Source organism: Sebastes fasciatus, chromosome 1 (assembly GCF_043250625.1).
Source record: "Sebastes fasciatus isolate fSebFas1 chromosome 1, fSebFas1.pri, whole genome shotgun sequence".
Taxonomy (NCBI): domain Eukaryota; kingdom Metazoa; phylum Chordata; class Actinopteri; order Perciformes; family Sebastidae; genus Sebastes; species Sebastes fasciatus.
Window position 1 is genome coordinate 12,232,701 of NC_133795.1, and position 22,698 is coordinate 12,255,398.

At 40.6% G+C, this 22,698-nt stretch overlaps 2 protein-coding genes across 3 annotated transcripts; both read right to left on the bottom strand.

Moving 5' to 3' along the window:
• Positions 1-1,418: 1,418 nt before the first annotated feature.
• trim107 (tripartite motif containing 107) lies at positions 1,419-6,611 on the bottom strand. 2 transcript variants are annotated; one of them, XM_074629441.1, is made up of 2 exons: positions 6,475-6,611; positions 1,419-4,334 (listed from the first exon to the last, which is right to left on the bottom strand). In XM_074629441.1, the coding sequence occupies exon 2, from the start codon at positions 4,280-4,282 to the stop codon at positions 2,765-2,767; it is 1,518 nt and encodes a 505-aa protein (XP_074485542.1). In that variant the 5' UTR covers positions 4,283-4,334; positions 6,475-6,611; the 3' UTR covers positions 1,419-2,764. The 2 variants fall into 2 exon arrangements, with proteins under 2 accessions (XP_074485542.1, XP_074485553.1); XM_074629452.1 differs by lacking the exon at positions 6,475-6,611 and adding an exon at positions 6,246-6,385.
• Positions 6,612-7,461: 850 nt separating this feature from the next.
• On the bottom strand, positions 7,462-20,964 carry LOC141764323 (phosphatidate phosphatase LPIN2). The gene is given in 21 exon segments (XM_074629426.1): positions 7,462-8,965; positions 9,115-9,218; positions 9,665-9,779; positions 10,039-10,191; positions 11,007-11,093; positions 11,256-11,404; positions 11,527-11,677; positions 12,317-12,375; positions 13,401-13,490; positions 13,666-13,735; positions 13,888-13,981; positions 14,081-14,268; positions 15,052-15,145; positions 15,396-15,584; positions 15,587-16,151; positions 16,276-16,387; positions 16,546-16,644; positions 17,231-17,496; positions 17,603-17,698; positions 17,797-17,997; positions 20,815-20,964. Coding segments are annotated over 21 exon segments (3,090 nt in total). The 5' UTR covers positions 20,881-20,964; the 3' UTR covers positions 7,462-8,823.
• Between the last annotated feature and the right edge of the window lie 1,734 nt (positions 20,965-22,698).

Below are 22,698 nucleotides of genomic sequence, written 5' to 3' on the forward strand. Positions count from 1 at the left end.
TGTGTCATTTTTTTACATTTTTTTTTTTTAGATTTATTTATTTAAAGGGACTGTTTTTGACATATGTGCGCTCGCGTGTGGCCAGAGTCACTGCTCCTCTGCCTGCTCGCCTTCACTCACACCGCGCGCATTCTCGCTGTCTCGCTTCACCTCTAGACGTGAACGTGCGCTCACTCCACACTGCAGAAGACTTAGTTTAGCTCTGAGAATGTCTAGTGAATGTACAGTGGACGTTTGTGCAGAAATAACTGCTGCAGCTCAACAGAGGTTTCCCATGTCTTGTGAAGTGACGGGGCTCCACAGCGAGAAGCGTTATCGTCTCTGACCAAAACTCCGGTGTCTCCCTGCGGGCGCAGTCGGGAGGCGATAACGTTTCTCTTCCTGCTCAGCCCCGGCACCGACCCGCTTTTCCTGCCTCAGCCTCCGGTGTCTCCCTCCGGTTAGGGAAACACCACAGGCTGAGGCAGGAAAAGCCAGCATTGATTCATGGAGAGACCTTCGTCTGGTCAGCTAACATTACTGCCAAGCAGGTGAAATATAGAGTGATATAGTTTTTTTAGCTGACGTGTGTCGCCTCACTGTTTTGAGCGATGCTCGTTCAGGTATATTTAGAGCGAGCAAGCGCGAGCCCGACGCTGACTTTCGTTGACTTAACGGCCACAGGTGTCGCTGTTAACAAGCATTTCTTGAAGGTGACAAATAGTGCCTTTAAATTAAGGCAAAAAATACATACACATTACAAGAGTGACATCTCATTCTGCACTTTGTTTAAAGATGTAATAATATGAATATGATGAACAAATTATAAACCTTAAAGGTCCCATATTATGCTCATTTTCAGGTTCATACTTGTATTTTGTGTTTCTACTAGAACATGTTTACATGCTGTAATGTTAAAAAAAACTTTATTTTCCTCTTACTGTCGGCATGAATATGCCTGTATTTACCCTCTGTCTGAAACGCTCCGTTTTAGCGCATTTCAACAGAATTGCAACGGAATTGCGTTGCTATAGGCAACAGCTTGGGTCCATGTTTACTTCCTGTCAGCTGATGTCATTCACATACACTGCAACCAGGAATAAACTGGGACACATTTAGAATGTTTACGTTTAAAATTGTGTACAAGGGTCTAAATATTATATATTCATGACATCACAAATGGGCAGAAATCCTGACGGCTTGTTTCAACTGCAGAGTTTTTGAATACGGGCTGTGTGTATTTCCCTGTGGATTGAGTGTTTCCATACTTTCACAGTATTTATATAGGACTTAAGCCTGCTTTAAATAAAAAAAAAACATGAAAATCTCACCTTTTTATAATATGGGACCTTTAAAAAACAAACAAGCGGAGCAAGTCTCACGAGATTACAGTCTGACATGTGTGTGTGTTGTTTTTTTTAAAGAGGCAGGCTGTGGCATTTTTGTTTTGTTTTTTAGATTTATTTATTTAAATTAAGGCAAAAAATACACATTACAAGAGTGACATCTTCCAAAGATGTAATAATATGAATGTGATGAATACACCATGAAGCTTGAATAAGCTAGAAGAGGCCTTTTACTCAGAGGTCACAGTGGAAAAAGCACAGGTGTAAACAATGAAATTAATGGTGGCTGAATTTTCATTTAGCTGCTTTCATTTCAGGACCTGCGGTGCGTTCCAAATCGCATACTTTTTCTTTTTACTTTTAATAAATACGGCAGATGCCTTTATATATACATAGTATTTCGCCATAACATTGCACCTTGAAATTTGACCTCTTGCTCACATATTCACTGCACAGAGGATTGTGGGTCAGAATAGCCAGAAAAGCAGTCTTGCATACCGCAAAATGCGACTGGATGTAGTAGGACATCATGGTATTTTTTTTTGCATACTGTGTTGTGTCATAGGAAATCTTTTGGTAGTAAGGGTATTGGAACACACAGCAAGGAGGGTGAAAAGAGGAGATGTCATGCGTCATCATCGCGTCATATTTTTGGGGTACAACACATGCGTAAAAATAAAATCTGGTCTGCACTCACCAAAATTGAGCCAATAGCAACGCACAACCACAGCTCCAGTTACATTGCGCATGTGTTATCCCCTATAACTCAAGACCCATGTCCCAGCCTCTTTCAAGAGGCCTTGACACACAGTAGGAATAGGTATTTTTCACGTAAGACATTTTGCAACAGTAGGGAAATCACAGGTGTAAATAATTTAAATTGATGATGGCTGAATTCCATTTAGCTGCTTTGATTTTAGGATCCTCGTATTGTGCATATACTGGCTCACTGATTACTCTAACTGGGACACTTGAATACAACGGAGCCATTGTTAATGCTATTATTGTATAAACGCCTGTGCTTTTCCTACTTTGACAAGTGAAAATGTCTGCTGTGAAGAAGGCCCAGTGCGCAAGAAATCTATTTATCAGATGGAAATAGAAAAACATCACAAATATTTGACACACAAAATTAAGTGCAATCAGTAATTCAGTCACATTCATGACTTTATGCCTATGTAAACTTGAGAAGCAGTCATATATATTATCACACAAAGCATCCAAAGTACTTGGCAAAAGCAAGTAAGTAGGTGATCAGTAAGTGACATCATAATTCCTCTCTTCTTTGGAACAAGTTGCCTGAGGAATGAGGAAATCTCTGTGCTTTCTATCAAGACACAACGAAAGACTGTAAATGATTTAATCATACAAATCAAGTCTCAAAAATATTATTTTGTACTTTCTACTATGCAGCACACTTGATAGAAATATCATTCTGATTATGAATAAATAGTGACACGGCCTTTGGGGTCCCCTGACACCATCCTGTAGGCCAGGTGCACCGGTTCAGTCAGGTTAGCCTTAAACGTGTACACATGAGTCTTCCCGCTGGAGGGGCTGATGTTGTAGAAGCTCAGCCTGTGGGTCTTGAAACTCAGTCTGATCTCCAGCTTGCGTGACACCGTGGTCCTCTTCAGCGGCACGTCGTGACTCTGCTCGAAGGCCGTCAGCAGGTTGTTGAACCACATCAGACACCAGGAGCTCCGGCTGCTTTCCAGAGCCGAGGGCAACCCGCTGCGCGCCAGCTTCCCGCTGTAGCACACGCCGATGATCCACGGAGAACCCTCGAGCTCCACCTCCCAGCAATGCTCGCCTTCGAAGAAGCTCTGGGTGCTGAGGACCTGGAAGAAGTTGGTGAACCTCTGAGGAGAGGACGGGTAGGGCTGTTTGACAGCGCTGAAAGTCACAGTCTTCAAGTCCCTTGAGAGGACGAGGTTAGGGTGGGCTGTTTCGGGGTCAAAGGTCACCTCTGAGGGGTTGAGGGTGTTTCGAAGGGAGCGCTGAATTTCTCCAAATCTTTCCCTCAGCTCAGCGTTCATGCTCTCCAGCTTGGGACAGGCTCGCGCGGAGTTGACTTTGGATTCGACGTGGTCGTCATCTTCTCCCACAGGCTTGGCCATTAACTCCACGATGTGCGGTTGTAGAGTCCGAAGCTCGTCACTAAACGCAGCCTCGTCATCTTCAGTCAGAAGGGATTCCGCTCTGAGCATAGCTTGTCTCAGCTGCTTCGTCAGCTCAGAAGCTTGACTGACTCGACCGCCTACGCTGGCCTCGCCTGGACCTAGCTCTTCTTCTATCAGCTGCATCACCTGCGAGCTGTAGCTCTGCGACAGCTCTGTGATCTGCCCTACAAGTCTGCGTGCTTTCTCTCTCAGCTGACTGTTAGCAGTGGTCACCTCTAACTCTCGTTCCCCCTCCTTCCTCAGCACACTCTCTGCCATCTCCAGCTTCAGGCTCAACTCGGTGACTTGAGATGCCATTCTGAATTTAGGTTCATCCATTGCCATCTTGCCTTTGCCACTGCCTTTGTCTTGATCCAAAGAAAAGGACTCAGACCTAATTTGAAAGCCACCCTTTCCCTCACACACTGAGCTCTCCTCTCCAGATGTCGCTACGTCCTGGTGGTGTTTTGTGTTTGATTTCTCTGTAACAGAGCCATCATCACTCTTGAATGTTACAAGGCCGACATCAGAAGGGTCGGCGGTGGAGTTGTCTGTCCCAGCGGTGGCTTTGTACGTCTCTATGATGCTGCACATTTTGAGGCTTCTCACAAGGACGTTGGTTCCCCGGTACTCTGCCTGGCACTCGGGGCAGCTGTGTTGGTCCAGGCCTTCTCCCATGGTCTGGAGGCAGGCAAAGCAGTAGATGTGACCACAGGGGAGAGAAACTGGCTCAGAGAAGAGCTGCAAGCAGATGGGGCAAGTGAGCGCCGCAGCTAAAGCTACCGAGTGATCCATTTGTGGAAACGTTGCTTCGGTCTCACTCACAGACTTGGTGACAGGTCAGGCCCTGGAAAAACAGACAACTCAGGGTAAGACTTCAGAAACATGTACAGTTTTATTATATAAAACTTGGCAGACTTATTTGTTTAGATTGTGAACTTTCTATGTTATGAGTTAAAGGAACAGTGTGAGCATTTCGGGGATCTATTGGCAGAAATGGATTTTAATATTCATAATTATGTTTTCATTAGTGTATAATCACCTGAAACTAAGAATTGTTGTGTTTTCATTAGTTTTAAAATGACTCCTTCATATCTATATATAGGGAGCGGGTCCTCTTCACGGAGTCCGCCATGTTGCACCAGCCCAGAACGGACAAACCAAACACTGGCTCTAGAGAGAGCCTTTTGTGTTTTTATGTTACCTGAAGGCCACGTAGTTCTCCAACACGCTTGTGAAAATGTGTTACCGTCAGCCGCCGTCTGACTTCCGTTGCTCCTAAAGTGTTATTATGGTAGGGATGACCTCAGAGAGATGTGAACGGCGTTACCACGGTTTTGTACTTTGCGGCTCACGTTACCGCAGGAAAGGGAGGAGTGAGCGGAGGGGTACTCAGCTGGTTCCAATCGGCAACCACACCACTAGATGTCCCCATTTCCTACACACTGTACCTTTAATAAATAAGTGAAAATGGCATAAGGGGAAAACTTATTTCAAGTAGAAGATAAACTATAAAAAAAGTATATAATATCAGGGTCATAGCCAGGACTTTAGTCACAAGTCCCCTCTCACTATCTCATTAAAAATATTATGACCAAACAACAAATAAAGTCAATTTTATTCTTTGCATTGTTTTTATATTTTATATTTATTGAGTCAACTGTTCAGTTGTTTTTTTGAATTTTATTTCCCAACATTAATATCTAAATACTTAATTGTTTTTTGTTGGCTTAAAAGTAATCAAACTCAAATAATACAGAGTCCAAAAAATATGTGAGTCAGCATATAAAATATTGCACTGAATGTGAACTTCTCCAGATTGCAACACCAAATTCACACAAAAATACTGAGAACATAACTTAATGCATCTTTCTGAAGGTGTAGAAAATACTGGGGAAGTTACCAATAACCACATGCATGACTAAGCACAGCACAAGGAAACCATACAGCAGCTTATGCATGCAAATAAAATCAGAAAATAGAAATGTGTGTAAGAAAACCTTCACTCCAAGTGGCATCAATAATATCTAAATACTTCATTATTTTTTGTTGGCCTAAAAGTAATTAAACTCAAATATATAGTGTCCAAAAGAATTTGTGAGTCAGCATATAAAGTCACCAAGTGTTACTTGTAAACTTCTCCAGACTGCAACCCCAAATTCACACAAAAATACTGAGAACATAACTTAATGCATCTGTATAGTAGGTGTAGAAAACACTGGGGAAGTTACCATTAACCACATGCATGACTAAGCACGGCACACAAGGAAACCATACAGCAGCTTATGCATGCAAATAAAATCAGCAAATAGAAATGTGTTGTAAGAAAACCTTCACCCCAGGTGCCATAAATATACTGAACTCAACAAAGAGTATCTAAGACACAGAAACACTGACATGAACTGTTTAATGTGTAATATTAGCTGTCCATGTATTTGTTTTTACTAACTGCTTGTCTGCTTTGCTGCTGCTCTGGACAATAAAGATTTATTGTATTGTAAAAAAAAACAAGGACACCAAACTGTACACAAGCTAGAACAGGGTTTCGTTGAGTTGTGTCTATTGTAAATGGTGTATTTTAGTCGCTTAGTGATCTAGAACGAGGTCTAACAAGGTCGGTCTCTAATGTTTCTGCGTCGTTTGGAAACATCGTGTCTGTTTACTTGTTTGGTTAAGTTTCGATTTCCAGCTTACAGGATCTCCAAGAGACCAAATCACACGTTTCCATTTCAACAGTTTCATTGTTCATCCCACTTACTTTACTGTTCAGAGGTTATTCTGCTGAAGTTTATAGATTTGCTTTCCATGTGGCTTTGCTTCCTTATAAGAAAAATAAGGCCTACATTAATATTATTATTCAAACGCGTCACTTCATGCGCATTATTACGCACAGCACGCGGATCCTTTGCAAACATCTTAATATAGATTGTGCGTCATTAGAAAAAAGTAAAGGACTTCAGTAAAAGACAAAGATAAAAGTGATTTACCTGTTACAACAGAGCTGTGTTGCGTCGAGTCTTCCTGTTCAGGTAGTCAATAAAGCTTGCTGACGCAGAGATCAGCGGTCAGAAACACTGAAGACACCTTCATGACTCTCACTGGAGCTCACTGATTAATCCATGTGGAGCAACATGTTGCAGCCTGTATTCATGATGTCACTATGTTCAACCCTTCACCCACTCTGACCCACTCATGTGGCCAATGCCACAGTGGCATGCCCACAGAATAGATCGGTCAGCATTTCCAACACTTTCCACTCATAATTGTTTTTTTTCTTTTATTGCACAAATATTATACAGAATATAGTAAGAATGCAAAAAAAAAAAAACTATGCAGTGATAGCAATTTAAAATTGAACTTGTGTGCTCTTGCAATTAAACCTGCAGTAGGCAGATATTTTTTGGCATTATTGGGCAAAAAAATCCATAATAACCTTTCAGCATATTGTAATTCAAGTGTTCTGAGAGAAAACTAGACATCTGCACCTCCTCATAGTGAACTGTTTAGCTGCAAAATGAGAAAGTTTGTGACCCAGCAGCCAAGTTGAGATCAGCTGAAGAAATACCAAGCACCGCCCACCAGCCGGAGCAAACTTTCTCATTATACAGCTGAACAGTACACTACAAGATGTTTCTGAAAACATTTGAGGTAAGAAATAGGCATTACAGTAACAGAATATTGATTTATATTTGATCAGCGCTGCCTAGTTTAATCGGAGATCGGAGTTTGCAAGTGATTGACAGCTGCTCTGATTGGTTGTTTAGGACCCCGGAGGACACAGAGGCACATGGTATTTTTTCAAATTACCTGTCTCATGCACTACTGTCAGGATATAGTGACTGTTTTATAAAAATAACTTTTTTTAAAATCATATTTGCTCCATTTCTACCCACTGCAGCTTTTTAAGTACAAAAAAAAAGAAAAAAAATCTATATATAGTGGATTTAAATATCAATAATTTCACAATACTGGAGGACAATGAAAACAGTGTTGCATTTTTTATTTATTTATAATTCTATACAGTTTTAAAATCATCAGCTCCAATGCATATCCACACAGTTTGATGATGAAAGATATGCAAAAATAATAAATATAACAGTCATTATAGTACAAAGGCACTGCGCCAGGCTACACTACTACTGTTCCCCCTCCCTCAAGGTCCGTTTACACTTTTCTGGAATTAAAGTCAGTCTGACCCACCTCTGCACTCATGTGCAAACATTTCTATACTTGGTAGTGCGGTACCTGAAAGGAAAATGATGTGAAATGTGCATGTTGTAGTTTCACAGTGATCAATATGCTCAGATCAACTTGGTATTGCAATCCTCAGGTATTAAGTAGACAAAAAAATGTGCTATTGTCCCTTACAACTAACTCCATATTCACCTGCAGGCTTTGATTCAGCAGTTAACACCTACGATCTAGCTTCCCATCCAAAACTCTAATTACTTATGACTCAGGTGAGTCAAATGTAAATAGAAAACACTCTTGTGCTGGACATAAACATAATAAAGTTCAACATCAGTCAAGGCAAACCCCAGTTGTCTCGTACTTACTAGCATCAAACAGACTCTAAAATAATCCAAAGCATTTTAAATACATTGTCACACTGTTTGGTATAAAAACCCTCCCCCTCAACGCTCTGTTGTTAACTACATACAGTATGGACACACATGAGTGGATGAATGTAGGGTAACAGGTTTGTTTGGTGGCTGTGTGTCTTCCTGGGTCTGGTGTCCTGAGTTGAGAGCTGAAAATCTCCAGATCAGTCAGAGATAAAATAGTTTTGGCATGTGCAGGATTTAGGCATCACTAGATACGTATCCAACAGCTCAATTTCTATACAAATGTGTTTTTGGTACGTGTTTAGAGCTGAAATGTGTGACAGTGTTAATAGTTATCATACAAATATAGTTTAAATTTGGAATGGCTGTGATACTGATACACACAATAACAAAAACCTGAAACAGTCCAAAGGCATATTTGTCCAGTTCGTTGTAGGATTTTCACATTAATATAGCAAAATATTGTGTAGTCAGTGTACGAGCACCGAGACTACTGCATAATGTTTTGTACAGTTGTTTTTGAAATGTGTAGTCCTTGCATATTATGACTTAATTTGGCTCTATCTTTATGAGACGGGACAGTCGCCTCTTTCAGTTCCAGTTTATTCAGTGTTTCATAAACAGGCACTACAGTTGGCAGGTCTATCAGAGGAAATATTCAGGCATGCTGGGAAAAAAATCCTTTCAACTGCCTTTGTGGACAAAAAGAACAAAGACAGTATATGTGCTTATTGAGTGTGGCTTTTGGTAGATGTGAGGGTGTGTGTGTGTCTACAGTAGTGCATCCAGGTCCAGTTCTGGCAGAGGATCCTTCCAGTAGGAGAAGCTGCTGTACTCGGGAAAGTCCAAAGCAAAGGACCCGACAGACAGCATGGGGAAGAAATGTTCCACCAACTCACTGAGGTGGCTGTACCTGCAACACACACACACACAAAAAAAACGGACTCAGAATACCATTAACAAACATACACACGAGAAAAAGAAAGTGTCTTTTTGTCCGAATTTTCAAAGCCTAATAAAGTCAGAAAGGGTGTTTCTATCTGTGTTGTGTTGCACACTTACGAGGACTTGTTGACTTTAGTCCGCTCCTGGATGAGCTCTCCTTTTGGGTTGACAGTAAATAACCTGGTATCAGGCACCCCGACCTGCTTATAGGCAAAGGCATCCTGCAAAATAAAAGGCAGCAAAACATTACAGTTACACAGACTAGCTTCAGTGTGACTTTAACCGTTGCAGTATCTATGTGCACTAAAAAGACTGCTTGGCTGTTATAGCACTAATCCATAATCATAAATCATTAGCCAGTGTTTACTTTATATCTAACAAGCAGAACCCAGACTTTAATTCCACATTTCTCACACTTCACTTCTGCCTGCTGAAGTTTATTACAGGAAGTGTATTTAAAATAATACCATGTAAAAACATTTAAAACACAGAGGTGTGTTCTTTGCCTTTTTACTAACAGGCGCGTTCTCTTGTGGATTATGTACAACCAGGTTTGTGCCAGAGGTTAATATCACTGCCAAATATGCAACTTAGCACCGAAAAACCTTGACTGAAAACAGACTCGTTGCTGAAGGCTACTGCCGTATTAAAAGCCAGCGTTGCTTACGTTGGTCCTGTTGCCAAAGGCCGCGTAGAAGGGCTGTCTCTTTGGGTTGAACAGGTCCCTGATGTCACCCAGACAGGCGATTTTAAACACCTCCGGCTTCTTCTCAATCACTTCTCTGCTCAGGTCAGGACAGAAAGTTCATAGTCAAAATGGATATACGTTTGTCTCCTTGCATACATTTCTGTATTTCATACAGTGTAGTAGCTGAGCAGAGTATCCTCTCTTTGATATAGATGAGTGGCCACTAGAGGGCAGCAGTACATTACATTGATTTCCAAACTTCAATATTTTGTCACACACATGTAGTTATATCCTACATTCTAGTAATTAGTAGGACACCATCTGTGAAGTAGTTTAGTATTAGTATTTGTTACCTGTGTAGAGCTGAAAAGAGGCTGCTGGGGGCCAACAGTACAGGACCTTGAGGGAGGACAATGCCTTTGTCATTGACCCACTGCAGGTAGTCCTTAGTGATGGCAGCCATACCGATGGCCCGCGCTGAACAATACAGGAACTTATAGCCATTTCTGCAAGGAAAGGTGCAACCATATTAGCATGTTAGTGTCATAAAACGGAATAAGAAAAATATTGAGTTTTCGACTTCTGCTTGAAATTGAGTTGACCTATTAAAGGGATAGTTTGGGTGTTTTGAAGTGGGGGTTGTATGAGGTACTTATCCATAGTCGGTGTATAACCTCCAGTAGATGACAGTCGGCACGCCTCCAGTTTAGAGAAGCAGACAGGAGTTACCGCACAGAAGCAAAGCGATGTACTGCTGTAGACTTTCTTTTAGGTGGCTAAAATACGCTTTGCTGCCGGCCCCGTCCACAGCAGTACATTGCTTCGTTCCCGTGCCGTTACTCCCATCTGTTTCTCCAATCTGGGGACGTGACTATGGATAAGTACCTCATTAAACCCCACTTCAAAACACCCAAACTATCCCTGAACACTTTCATCAGTACTTTCAACAACACACACAGTACATGCTGTATCCCGTTTCCTCGGATATGTGCAACAAAAGATGAGCACACAGAATTCAGTCTTTTTTCAATTAAGCGAACAGCTGAGCTCGTTTAAAAAGTACAACATAAGGCGTGAGAAAATGGGGACAAACAGGGAAACATCTGGCAATGCAGATTAGACACTCAGCTGCAATGAGAATGACATCAGAATGAAATCATCAGCAGTGGATGCATTTTATCTGTTTTCGCTTGTTATGGTGTGAGTAATGTGTGCGAACGTTCAGTAAAAGAAACTAGTAAAAACGGAAAACTGTTGAAGACAATGATGTTTTTTGCTCTTTGACTGCTGATAATATTTCTAAAAAACGTATTTCACATACTTGTGTATTTTGTGGTAGAGCTTGGCGATGCCTTTGTGTGTCCAGTCTTTTCCAAACTGAGGTAGAATATGACCGAGAGCATCAGACCTGCAGGAGACAGACAGTGAACACTTCTCATATTACTGTGACAATGTAGGTTCAAACAATGTTATAGTACATCTTTCATAGTGATAAGGAACTGCTTTGTATCCAACTGTCTATTGGGCTTTCTAAATATCATAGCGTGCAAGCAAAGGCAGTTGTTTTTACTTGGTGATGGTTCCGTCTATGTCTGATATGATGACGCGATCGTCCCACTTCCACAGGTAGATGGCAGCCTCGCAGCGACAGGTTCCTTGGTATTGTGTGGTCACGCTGAACACCACCTTGTTGGCTCCTACACGCAGGTTTAAGTGCTCCTGGTTACAAGAGAGGAGAGTTAGCTCAGCGTAAAGTGGACAAAATGGTCATCCTCTACATACACTAGATAGCAGAGTGAGATTTTTAATGTGGGTTTATAAATTTGTACGTGTCTTCTTACGATCTGTTGAGAGGTCAGACGCAGTGATTTGCGGTACATCTGGGTGATGCACTGTGCGGCGTTCAGGGTCTCTGTTGATAAGCTGGAGGGAATCATGGCTTTTCGGCCGAGGCCCGCCGCCTCATCACTTTCAATGTCATCCAGTGTGGCTCTGGAGAAACAACACACATCCAGTTAACACCTTGTTTGAATTATGTTGCTGTCACAGTGTATTTATTGATAATAACTGATAACTCGAAAACACTGAAAAATAAAATGATTTAGTGATCTTTAGGGCTGCCCCCTCTGAGCACATCTCTGGTAAACACAAGATTTAACATGTAAACAAACATGCTTCAGCTATATAACATGTTATAGTTACATGTTATTATTTTATCAGGTTCATAATTATGTTTATTATAATTCTGTTAAGGGTCATTGTAATGGATACTACTACTACTAATAATAATAATTAGTGTAATACTGTATACAATGATACCGTGAAACAAATCTCACACCGTTACAGCCCTAATCTGCCTGGTGACAAACAAAAGCCAGTATTTCAGGCCAAACCTCTGACTTATTTACATAATTGATCAATTATGTGCACTATGACAACCAAATAAAAAAATTAAAAATGAATAAACATGTACTGGCAGTCTTTGTATTAGTCTTTCCAGCAGTACATTTGAATGCCCTTAAGTGCACTCAAACATTAGAAAGAACAGCTGTGGATCAGCGGGACCAGATTCCCACAGAAACACAGCATGTATTAACTTGTGTTAGATCATTTCTTAGTGAGGTGACTTACTTTACTGTGGTAGAAACACTTGCCAGTGGCTCTTCTTGCTCATCCTTTGAAGTCTTTTGCTGAAAAACAAGACGATTACATTATCAGGTGCAATCTAACCAACAACGTCAAGTGGTAACCAGTTTCTTCTGACCTAATCCTTCAATCACTTCCATCTCTACGACCCTTATTCCTCTCATGTTTTACATGGACAGAGCATAAAACCAACCCTAGCCATGCAATGGAGATTATTGCACGTAATCACTGCAGGTGCAACTATGTCACATGTCTTTTCTTGCATCATAACTCAATGAATAACCATTAGCAGGAATTCCTAATGATGTACCAGTGAAAAGGTTGCCTTTCTCTCTTTTCACTAGGCTTATTAAGAGTGTTTTTATGTCTGCTTGATTATTAATTTCAGTCCAATGTTTCAGTTTATTTGATACGTTATCAATTAAGGTGTATAAATGATACACACTTGTTTCGTTTTTGGATTTTGCTCAGCAGCTCAACTAACGAAAGGGCAAACAGGTTTTGCCTCATTACAGTAAGTCCTCTTAGCAGGGCGGGGCTGTTAACATGTAGGATGATATAGGTACGGTAGTTCTGCAGTAAACGACATTCTATAATATCTGGTGTGCTCATTGGTATGGATGTGTGCCCGATAGATATATTGAGTTGTCAGCAGTAACTTGAGTAGTATTAGTATAAAGTAGAGATCTTGTATTAATGGTCTGTTCATTATTCTGTGTGAATGTGGACGCTTCCTCGGTTTAGCTCACCTTATACTTACGTACCTGGTCAGGTTCCAGTTAGGTGAGGCTAAGGAGGTAAAATCCCTTCACTGGAAAAAGGATTTGGCAGCTTGCTGTGAGTGTTTGGTGTTCTTTTGATTCAGTTTAAATGTAGTTTTATTTAATTTCCAGGGTATAACTTTTTGCCCTTTGTTTCAGTAAGTTTTTTGTTCATAAATGACACTTTTTTGTTCACTACTCCTTATTGACCTGGTTCTCCAACATCTCCATCTCCAACAACATTTTAAAGATTTCCGGTGCCAAACCACCTCATCTGCCCTTTATATAGGCTGGCAACACTACAGTACCTGCTTATTAACCTTGTCTTGTCTCCTCCAGAACCACCAGCTTCCAGACTTTTTGGGCATCTTGTCCTTCACCAGCCGCCCTATTGTACTCTATATAACACACACACACACACACACACACACAACAAGAAGGCAACGATTATATGAATCCTGTCATCATATTCACTGATCTGTCCTTGTGCTGTTAACTCACAAACCAATCAAAGTAACTGATACGCTTCATTAATGAACATTATTGAGGTCTAGTGTAGAAACAATAAAATACCTCAGGTAGGCTTTTCTGGAACGTTGTCATTGATAAGACCATTGGCGCGGCCACTGCCCAGTTATAATAGCTGTGAAAGATGAAAGCCAGCTGATGAACAATCATGGACATGACTCATGACATTTAAAATGACCATATAAGAAGATCCTCTTAAATAAATACATAAACAGTGAAACAACTACATTTTTGCAATGCAAACACATATCTAATTCCAGATCTTACTTGGAGTTGATGCAGATGACGAGGCTTGGATCCTCAATGATTCCTGGATTGTTGGCAAAATCCTGGTATGTCACGATGTGCTCCATAAACTTTTCTAGATTAACGGCAAAAGCAACTGATTTTACTTCACTGCCCAATCCTTCACATTCCAGCACCTACTGCAGACCGCCAGCATGCATTCACTCTCACTTACCTTTAGTGATCTGGCTGGTGTCCCCCTCTTGTCCGCAGAGGGACATGCTGACGTCCATGTTGTAGGAGGCGGAGTCTGACAGGTACTCTGTCCCACTGTCCATGGCCCCGCTGCCCACCGACTGAGGTGACTGGCTCCCTGAGTGGGAGCCCTGCTCTGCCCCGAGCTGAGACGCTCCCTCTGTCTCACTGGAAGAGATAACCGACACTCAATTTCTTTTTCGATAAAGGGCAACACTGTTATTGAGCTGTTTCAATAGAGTGGTGCAGGAATGAGTCCTAAAACCTGGAAAGGAGATAGCATTTTAGCACTTCAGGTTCCCTCGTCTGGAAGTCAATGGGTTTTTGGTTAGATGCCTGAAATAAGATCTGTGGTTAACACAAGCTGAAGAGATTTTAACGTTTTGTTCAATGATATAAAATACATTAATAAATATCTCACTCGTGAATTTTGACGCTTTTACGCGTCTTCAAAAAGACGGTTGCTAACAAGCGGCTAAATGAGACTACTAAACGTCATCACGCCAAACTCTAGTCCGCCTTTAGCTTAGTGGTGGTGACGTGAAGTCATGCGGCCGTGGTGTAGTTTGTTTATAGCCTAACGTTAGCTTTTTACTGCTGGCGATTGCATTTATGCTTCAAAAATCATAAAAGTGGTGTTCATTTGTGAAGATTATCTTGCTGAACAAAACGTGTAAGTATCATAAACATTTGTTTGCCACAGAGCTTATTTTCCTTAATAATCCAAAGGAGAAAATCCCATTGGCTTTTTGTCGAGGGAACCAGGGCGATGCTAACTTCCTGGATGGCCTACAAAAATCCCTGCACACTGTGGGAATCAGTGACATCACTGCCTATCAATTAATCTATCTGTAAGCATTTTTAAATATCACACACATTTCTGTCAATTTAAAAATCATACATAATTATAAATTAATTAATATGCAGAATACTCGTAAAGCGTCTTTTTACCTCTTGGGGAAGTAAAGTGCCGCCACCTCAGGATCCAACTTGGTCAGATCATCCAAGTAAATTCCTGTCGGTCCTAGATGATGATTACGTTTACCTGCAACAAAATTACACATGAACCCAACTGGTGAACATTGACATAAACTGAATTATTTTAAAGGTGCTAAATACGGTATATATATATATATTTATAATATATGCTATATTAATGCTCTAAATATCGAATTTAGCACCTTTAACGCAAAGTCTAAAATTAGACTTTGATGTCCTAAGTGACCTTATACCCAAAGTGTAAGGGCACAAATTAAAAAGCAACATAAATGATGGAGTTTAGAAAAACACTTCACCTTTCTTCTCGTAATGTTGCTCCACTTTGGAGGATGCCTCAGAAGAGTTTGCCTCCGTTTTGTTGGTCAGTGAGCCTCCTGCTGAGCCTTCAGTCCCTCCAGCTCCACCGTCCCTCTTCCCTCCCTCAGCGCAGGGATCGATCCCACTGTCCCCCTCGCTGACAAGGGCGCTGCTGGTGGAACTCTGTCACTCGGCTCCGATAAGGCACCCTGCTGTTGTGGATTTGATGACTCTGCACTACTTGGACTTGCTGCAGTGACCGTGCAGTCTTCGCTCTCTTTTATGAGTTGTATTTGTGCGCCGTTTGGTTCGGTCACACTGTCCGTCACCGTGCTGATATGCTCAACACTTTCTTTGCTATCAAGAGAATCTGTGCCATTAACTAGATTGGCTGAAAAAGAAAACGAGTCTCTGTTCTGCTCTTCCCCTGACGTGGATTCTGGTGCCTGTGTCGAGTCCACATTAGTCTTCGCTGGTGATGCACAAGACGTGGAGAGCTCACTGGGGGTGGAATGGGCAATGTGAGAGTGTTTCTCCCTAGATAAAGGGGTGGTTTGCATAGTGTGGCTACTAAGGTCTAGGGGCTGAGTCCTGGGCTGTGGCCTGACCACCGTTACACTTCCCACTCTGCCACAGCTGATCACAGGCTCATAGCCCAGGTCAAAGGAGTCCTGTCTCTCAATGGTGCGGAAATAAGAACTGCCGGAGGTGGAGATGCGCTGTAACTCCACTGGTGTCCTCTCGGATGGACACAGCTGTGAGGGGGGAGAGCAGAGAGAGCAATTTGAGACAGTGTGTCAGCATGATAATCTCAAATCTAGAGCATTACCACAGCACGGGTAGGCAGTAAAAGCACATAGTGTGTGTGTGTTGCCATACCATAGGAAAACCTCCCCAGTTCCACTGTATCTGAGGCCCAGGCAACTCTTGGGGTTTAACCAGAAGCTCGGAGTCGCTCTTAGGAGAGGATGGCCGGCTGTTGAACACACTGCTGTGAAGGAGAAAGACGGATAGAGAGATAAAGGAAAAGAGATCATTTAACTGAATAAATCAGAATGACTTTATCTCTGTCGACTGACACTCAAACTGCCTCAGTGAGGCTGCTCAATGCAAACAAATCAATTAATCGTAAAGATGAACCGTCCTCACCTTTCCAAGGGTGACTGCTCTCCTTCTGAGTGTGGATGAGTCTGTGAGGCCCCCAGCTCCTCATTTGGCTCCTCAGACAGCGAGTAGTACACTGATTTACTAGAACACACAAGAAGATATTAATCAACTACTTTCAACATAAAGAAGATCCACTAGATGGCAGGAGGGAACTTTACAAAAACAGCTAGAGTTTCTCAGGATTTATTAGGTACACCTGAATGCACCATGACGTCCCCGTCGGCACCTATATGCTTTACACTAAGATAAGATAAAATTAACCTTTATTACTACGGCGAGCATAAACCCTGCTTTACCGTACAAAGCAATGTAGACACTAGGGTTGTAAGAAAATAAATTCAAACATTATGTTTTGTGATACTGTATTGATTCTCAAAAACAACACTGTATTGATTTTTAATTAATAGTTTACATGCAAAGATGAACTCAGTCAATACATTAATTCATTTGTAAAGAGATGTGACCTCTTAAAGTAGTGCTATGATGTTGGATGTTACAGTTACTGTGATAAATGCTAATGCAGATCCCCCTGTTCTGATTGCATTAAAGAAATAAAAAAAATGTTTTTGCTTTTGATGGTTGAAATCGGAAGCTAATTTCAAACAATTTCCGATTTAGAATCTAAATCGAAACCTCTATTTCCAGGTGAGCTGCTTTAATCACCGACCTGAGTTGTAGGGGTGTGACGGGCTCCTCTTTAGCAGGACTCTCCTGGCCGGCCTGATCACTTTCTCTCTCCCACTCCTTCTCTCTTTCTCTCTCATCTGACGAGGAGCTGGCCTCTTCTCTCAGGTGAGTATCAGAACGCATGCGTTTGCGACGGCGTTTCTTCCTGCGGGCGCCAGACCCGGCGATGGAGGATCCCTCAGCGGTCTCCTCTGTCTCCTCAGGGCCATCAAAGGGAAGTGGGGAGGTGCACAGATGGGCTGGGACCTGGGATTGAGGGGGTTAAAAAAGAAGAGTTTGCAATGATGAGTTCAAGATAACAGACTGCTGCAATGTTGCCAAAGAATTGAGGAATGATGATTGGTCATCTTACCTCCTTGTTTTCATTTTCCTTCACAAAAAAAGCTTCTCCGTTGTCACCCAGCTTCATGTGCAGGTCAACTGATTCTCCATTTATCTCAATGTCCACCTAAAAGCACAGTGATACATGTATGTGTCAAAGAAAAATCAGATAAATAAAACTGTATTGTAGTTAAAAGAATTAAATGAGAAAGACAAAACACTTACAATTTTCTCCTTGGAGCGCAGAACACCCAGCTTGCCGAAGCGGACGTGAAAGGGGGAACACTGGAACGATCCATCAGGCTGTTGCACCACAATGACATCGATCCCTCCGGTGAGAGTGGCGGGGTTGAGGCCACGGTACAGCTCCTTCACCGTCACAAACACCGTCTCCGCCAACTGGCCCACAATATTCATGGTTTGGGACTGGAGACAAAAAAAAACAAGAAGTGAGAACAGGACAGGAACAAAAAGTGTCTGCATAAGTATTTTCTGTCATCTGCGGTTTCACCTTTCAGCCTTTTTTCACCATGTCTGTCAACAACAACCTCTTCCATTTATAGCAGTGTTGTTAAAAATATAGAAGTATTGATACATAACAATACTAAATATTTGAAACGGTTTGACACCGCTATTTATCTTTATCTCTAAAATTCTAAAATGTTATGCCCTCAATGTTGTGTCAATCTTTCCCTGTATTATCGAAACTGGTATCGAATATCGATATTTTTCAAGGTATTTTATCTCAGTTAGAAATTCAGGCATTGTGACAACACACGTCTGTATGTATATATATATAGATGTGTATGAATATGTATATAAAAAAGTTTAATATGAGGTAAAAAATTTATGAATTAATGGATTAGTAGCGGAGAAGGGGTAGGAATAAATAAGTGTATACTTCCTTCTCCTTTTACCGTTCATTTAATTTTACTGTTATTTAGTTTTGTTTTTATCTTTGTCTTTGTTTTTCATGTCCACACAACAACATTTATAGAAGGCACTATCAAAGACGTACAGCTTCTCATTACAGTGGTCATCCAATCAACCAAACAAAAAAAGCAGGTGACATTAAAGAAAGCATATTAATCATGTACTTCATTTAGTATGTGTTAAAAATGATAATGTATCAGCAAACAGAGTTCCTGCGTTATATAACCCACTAAAATCCACATATCACATTTCAGATTTCAGAGTTTTAGGCCAAGTCAGTTCCCACCTGTTCAAACAGAAGGGCGTCCCGTGAATGATTGCAACAAGGGAAAGATTTCTAATGTCTTGACTAAACCATATTGACCTTTGGACTTGGATGTGACTTGGATCATGACTAATGGGCTAAAGGTCAACAGCTGGGCGGTAAGATGTGTCTACTAAAGACATTCATCTGGAGGTTTGTCACTATAACAAGACAACAGGAACTACTGGAGTCATTATCTCGGCCCGGTGTGATGATTGTGTGAGAAGGTTCACTAGACACAGTGTGACGCATGTGACCACACATGTCCACACCTTAAGACGAATGCAAGACCAAGAGCAAGAGGACATAAATTCTAGTTTCTTCATCAGTTAGGTAGAAAAAAGGCTCATTACAATTCCTCTCCTTATGTACAGAGACACAGAACATGTCCAACAAGCAGCTTTAGTATGTAAAAAAGTCAAGCTTTGCCAAAGGCGACTGAAAACATCACATTTGTCCTAGTTTGAACCTGCATCAACATCGCTGTACCGACAAAGAAGCTTCTGTTGGATTTACAAACAAGTAGGTTACCTTGTGGTGGAATGTATATTTACTCAAGTACTTTACTTAAGTACTATCTTTAGGTGCTTGTTCTTTAACTTGAGTATTTCCATTTTCTTCATACTTATACGCCACTACATCTCAGAGGCAAATATTGTACTTTTTACTTCACTAAATTTATTTGATTATTTTAGTTGCTAGTTACTTTGCAGATTCAGATTAATAATAAAAATATAATCAACAAAAACGTATGATGTATTATCATAGGTTAAGATAAGAGTTTATTGATCCTGGGAGGAACTTCACAAACTTCCAAGCAGTATATAAATTAATATAATTAAAATTAGGCCCACCTTTACCAGCTGCAACATTAAAGTGAAGAACACATGAATGCATCAATAATTATAATCCAGTAATATTTATTATTCTAAAACAACGATTAATTGATTAGTTGTCAACTATTAAATTAATCCCCAACTTTTGCTAATTGCTTAATTGGTTTCAGTCATTTTCTAAGGTAAAACAATACTATTGTACTATTGTCAACTATATCCTAATCTGTTTGAGTATTTCTTTAAGAAAAAAAAAGTCAAATTTCTCTGATTCCAGCTTCTTAAATGTGAATATTTTCTGGTTTCTTTACTCCTCTATGACAGTAAACTGAATATCTTTGAGTTGTGGACAAAACAAGACATTTGAAGAAGTCATCTTGGGCTTTGGGAATCACTGATCAACCTTTTTTTACATTTTATAGACCAAACAACTAACAATTAATCAAGACAATAATCGACAGATTAATCTACAATGAAAATGATCATTAGTTGCAGCCCTAGACAAGACACTTGACAAACTAATGTTTCAGCGAGTCTTTGCAAAGAATCATTAATTGGGGACCACGAAATGTCATCCAAAATGATAAATCAGGACATAAATCCTAAGGTTCCACTAAAAAATGATAATCAACAATGTTCAGCCCTGCTCTAACACAATAATTTTAGCTGCTCGGGGGAGCTCATTTACAGAAATTGGGGAAAATGCAGTGAATTTGCATTTGTATGTTTTTATTCCCTGCCCCCACTTTTCTATTTTCTACAGTAAACTGAATATCTTTGAGTTGTGGACACAACAAGACATTTGAGGACGTCATCTTAGACTTTGGGAAACACTGATCAACCTTTTTCACCATTTTCTGACATTTTATAGACCAAAGAACTAATCAATAAAATAATCCACAGGTTAATCAACATTAAAAATAGAATAATTGTTAGTTGCAGCCCTAATCAATACCATAGCTCGGTTATAAAATCTACCTTTGTGACGCTTATAATGTTTAGTTTTGGTTGATACAACTTAACCAAACCGATCACAAGAGACAAGATTAGTCAAGATCTGTCAGACTCGACTGACACAACACAAAGAGTGACTTAACACTCACCTGCACAATGAGTCACACCCGTCTACAGCGTCATCTGACCAAAGTCCACATTACCAAACTCATGTCTTACCCACAGTGATGGATGCAGATGTCCCCTCCCAACCAGTCTGTGTTCCCTTGACCTCCCTTCTGCCATACGACACCACTATAACAGCTTCTCCCACCGCTGGAACTCAGGAACAGTCTCAAGAAACTTTACCTCCATTTCCACCAAAGGATCCCGCCATTACCCAGAATGCTCAGCTGCCTCTTAAGGCTAAGGCCACTGAACCCCCCCATATCTGTCTATAGATGTAAGGCTACATCTTGTTGGCTTTGACAACTGAGATGTAGCTCCAACAGTTGGTTCAGTCGAACTGCTGAGCTAAATAGGACTTTCCACTTGATCGGCGGTCATCAGAGATGACAGCGCTCCAGTCCTTTCTGTTCTGAGCCGGGACGCAAAATATAGCAATCTATGAGAGAGTCCTAGTATATTCAGTCACACACCGATGCTTCCTCTATCTCACACAGTTTCACAAACACATACACACCCTCCTGTCACACCGAATTCATACTTCCCCACTTGCACTGCACATGACAGCCAGACCAGCAGTTTCTGAAAGGCTCGGACAGGCTATTCAAACACGCCTGGCATGAAAACGCACACACACAAACTGATCGACCACACAGTTTCTGGGCTCGACCACAGCTCTCTGGGCCATCAGAGATGAAGGGACTCTCCAGCAGCGGTCATGCTCTAGGACCAACACTGGAAAATCCTTCATAGGCCTAGTCGACTTAGGAGGAACTCAAGCAAATAACTTGTGATGGACATTACTGCCTATATGGAAGAGGACATGACAGACAGGTAGGCCTATAAACTGGAAAACAATGTCTAACAACAAGAAACGTCATAGTTGATGTAGCTAATCAGTCTGGCAGTGCAGTTAAAAAACAAAAACAACAACAAAAAACACTGGCCTAGGCATGGGACGATATGAAAGTTTCATGTCACGATTATAAAATAATAATTGAGATTCACGATAGTATCCCAATAATCATCAAAATATGCTTAAAACTCTTAAAATGGCACTAAAACCTACCGCTATAGCTTTATATTACATTTTGTTAAGAAACAAACATTTGTTTATACTTTTTAATATTTATTTTAGGGATGCACCGTTACTGATATCGGACCAGTACTGACTCGTATAGCTGGATCGGATATCGGTGACAATGTTGCTGATCTATTCAATTTAATTTCATGTTTATATACTATATACTGTACATTATATACTGGAATTTTAATTCCTGTTTAAATTTTGACCAATTTGTTGTTGCATTAAAAAGGTTTACACCTGAATTGTAATTACTATTAATTTTGAAGGTTTCTTTTTGCCAAGTTGCTGGTTTATGATTTATTATTTTAATAATAAACAATTCACTAAATTTATATTTATGCATGTTTTCGTTGCATTTTGTTTTTTACAAAGTTAGGAAAGCGATGTTTAAGTCAAGCCTGATGTTGCCTAACACAAAAGAATGATCGCAGTCACTTACACACAGCGAGACATACAGCTTATTAATTAAACACTGGTATCGGATCGGTACTCGGTATCGGCCGATTCCCAAAGCCCAGGTATCGCTATCGGGACTGAAAAAGTCAGACCCGTGCATCCCTAATTTATTTAATGTTATATACTTTTTTAGTGAAAAACAAACAATCTTAATCATAAAATCATGCGGCCCTGCTGCATAAATAAATGATAAATAAAACAAAGCAAAATTATGTGAGTCTTTTCTTTCTTACATGATAATTCCTGTATAATTTTTTTTTTAAAATCAGACTATTTTCACTACCATGATAGCGAGCTAGACGGCTATTCCAAGTCACTCGTGTGAGGATATTCATGATCATCCCGATAATGTAAATTCACCACGATCAACTTATTGTAAGTGTTTTTATTGCGAT

Excerpts from the sequence above, each read along its gene's own strand:
- trim107 (XM_074629441.1), bottom strand. The coding sequence starts at position 4,282 with ATGGATCACTCGGTAGCTTTAGCTGCGGCGCTCACTTGCCCCATCTGC.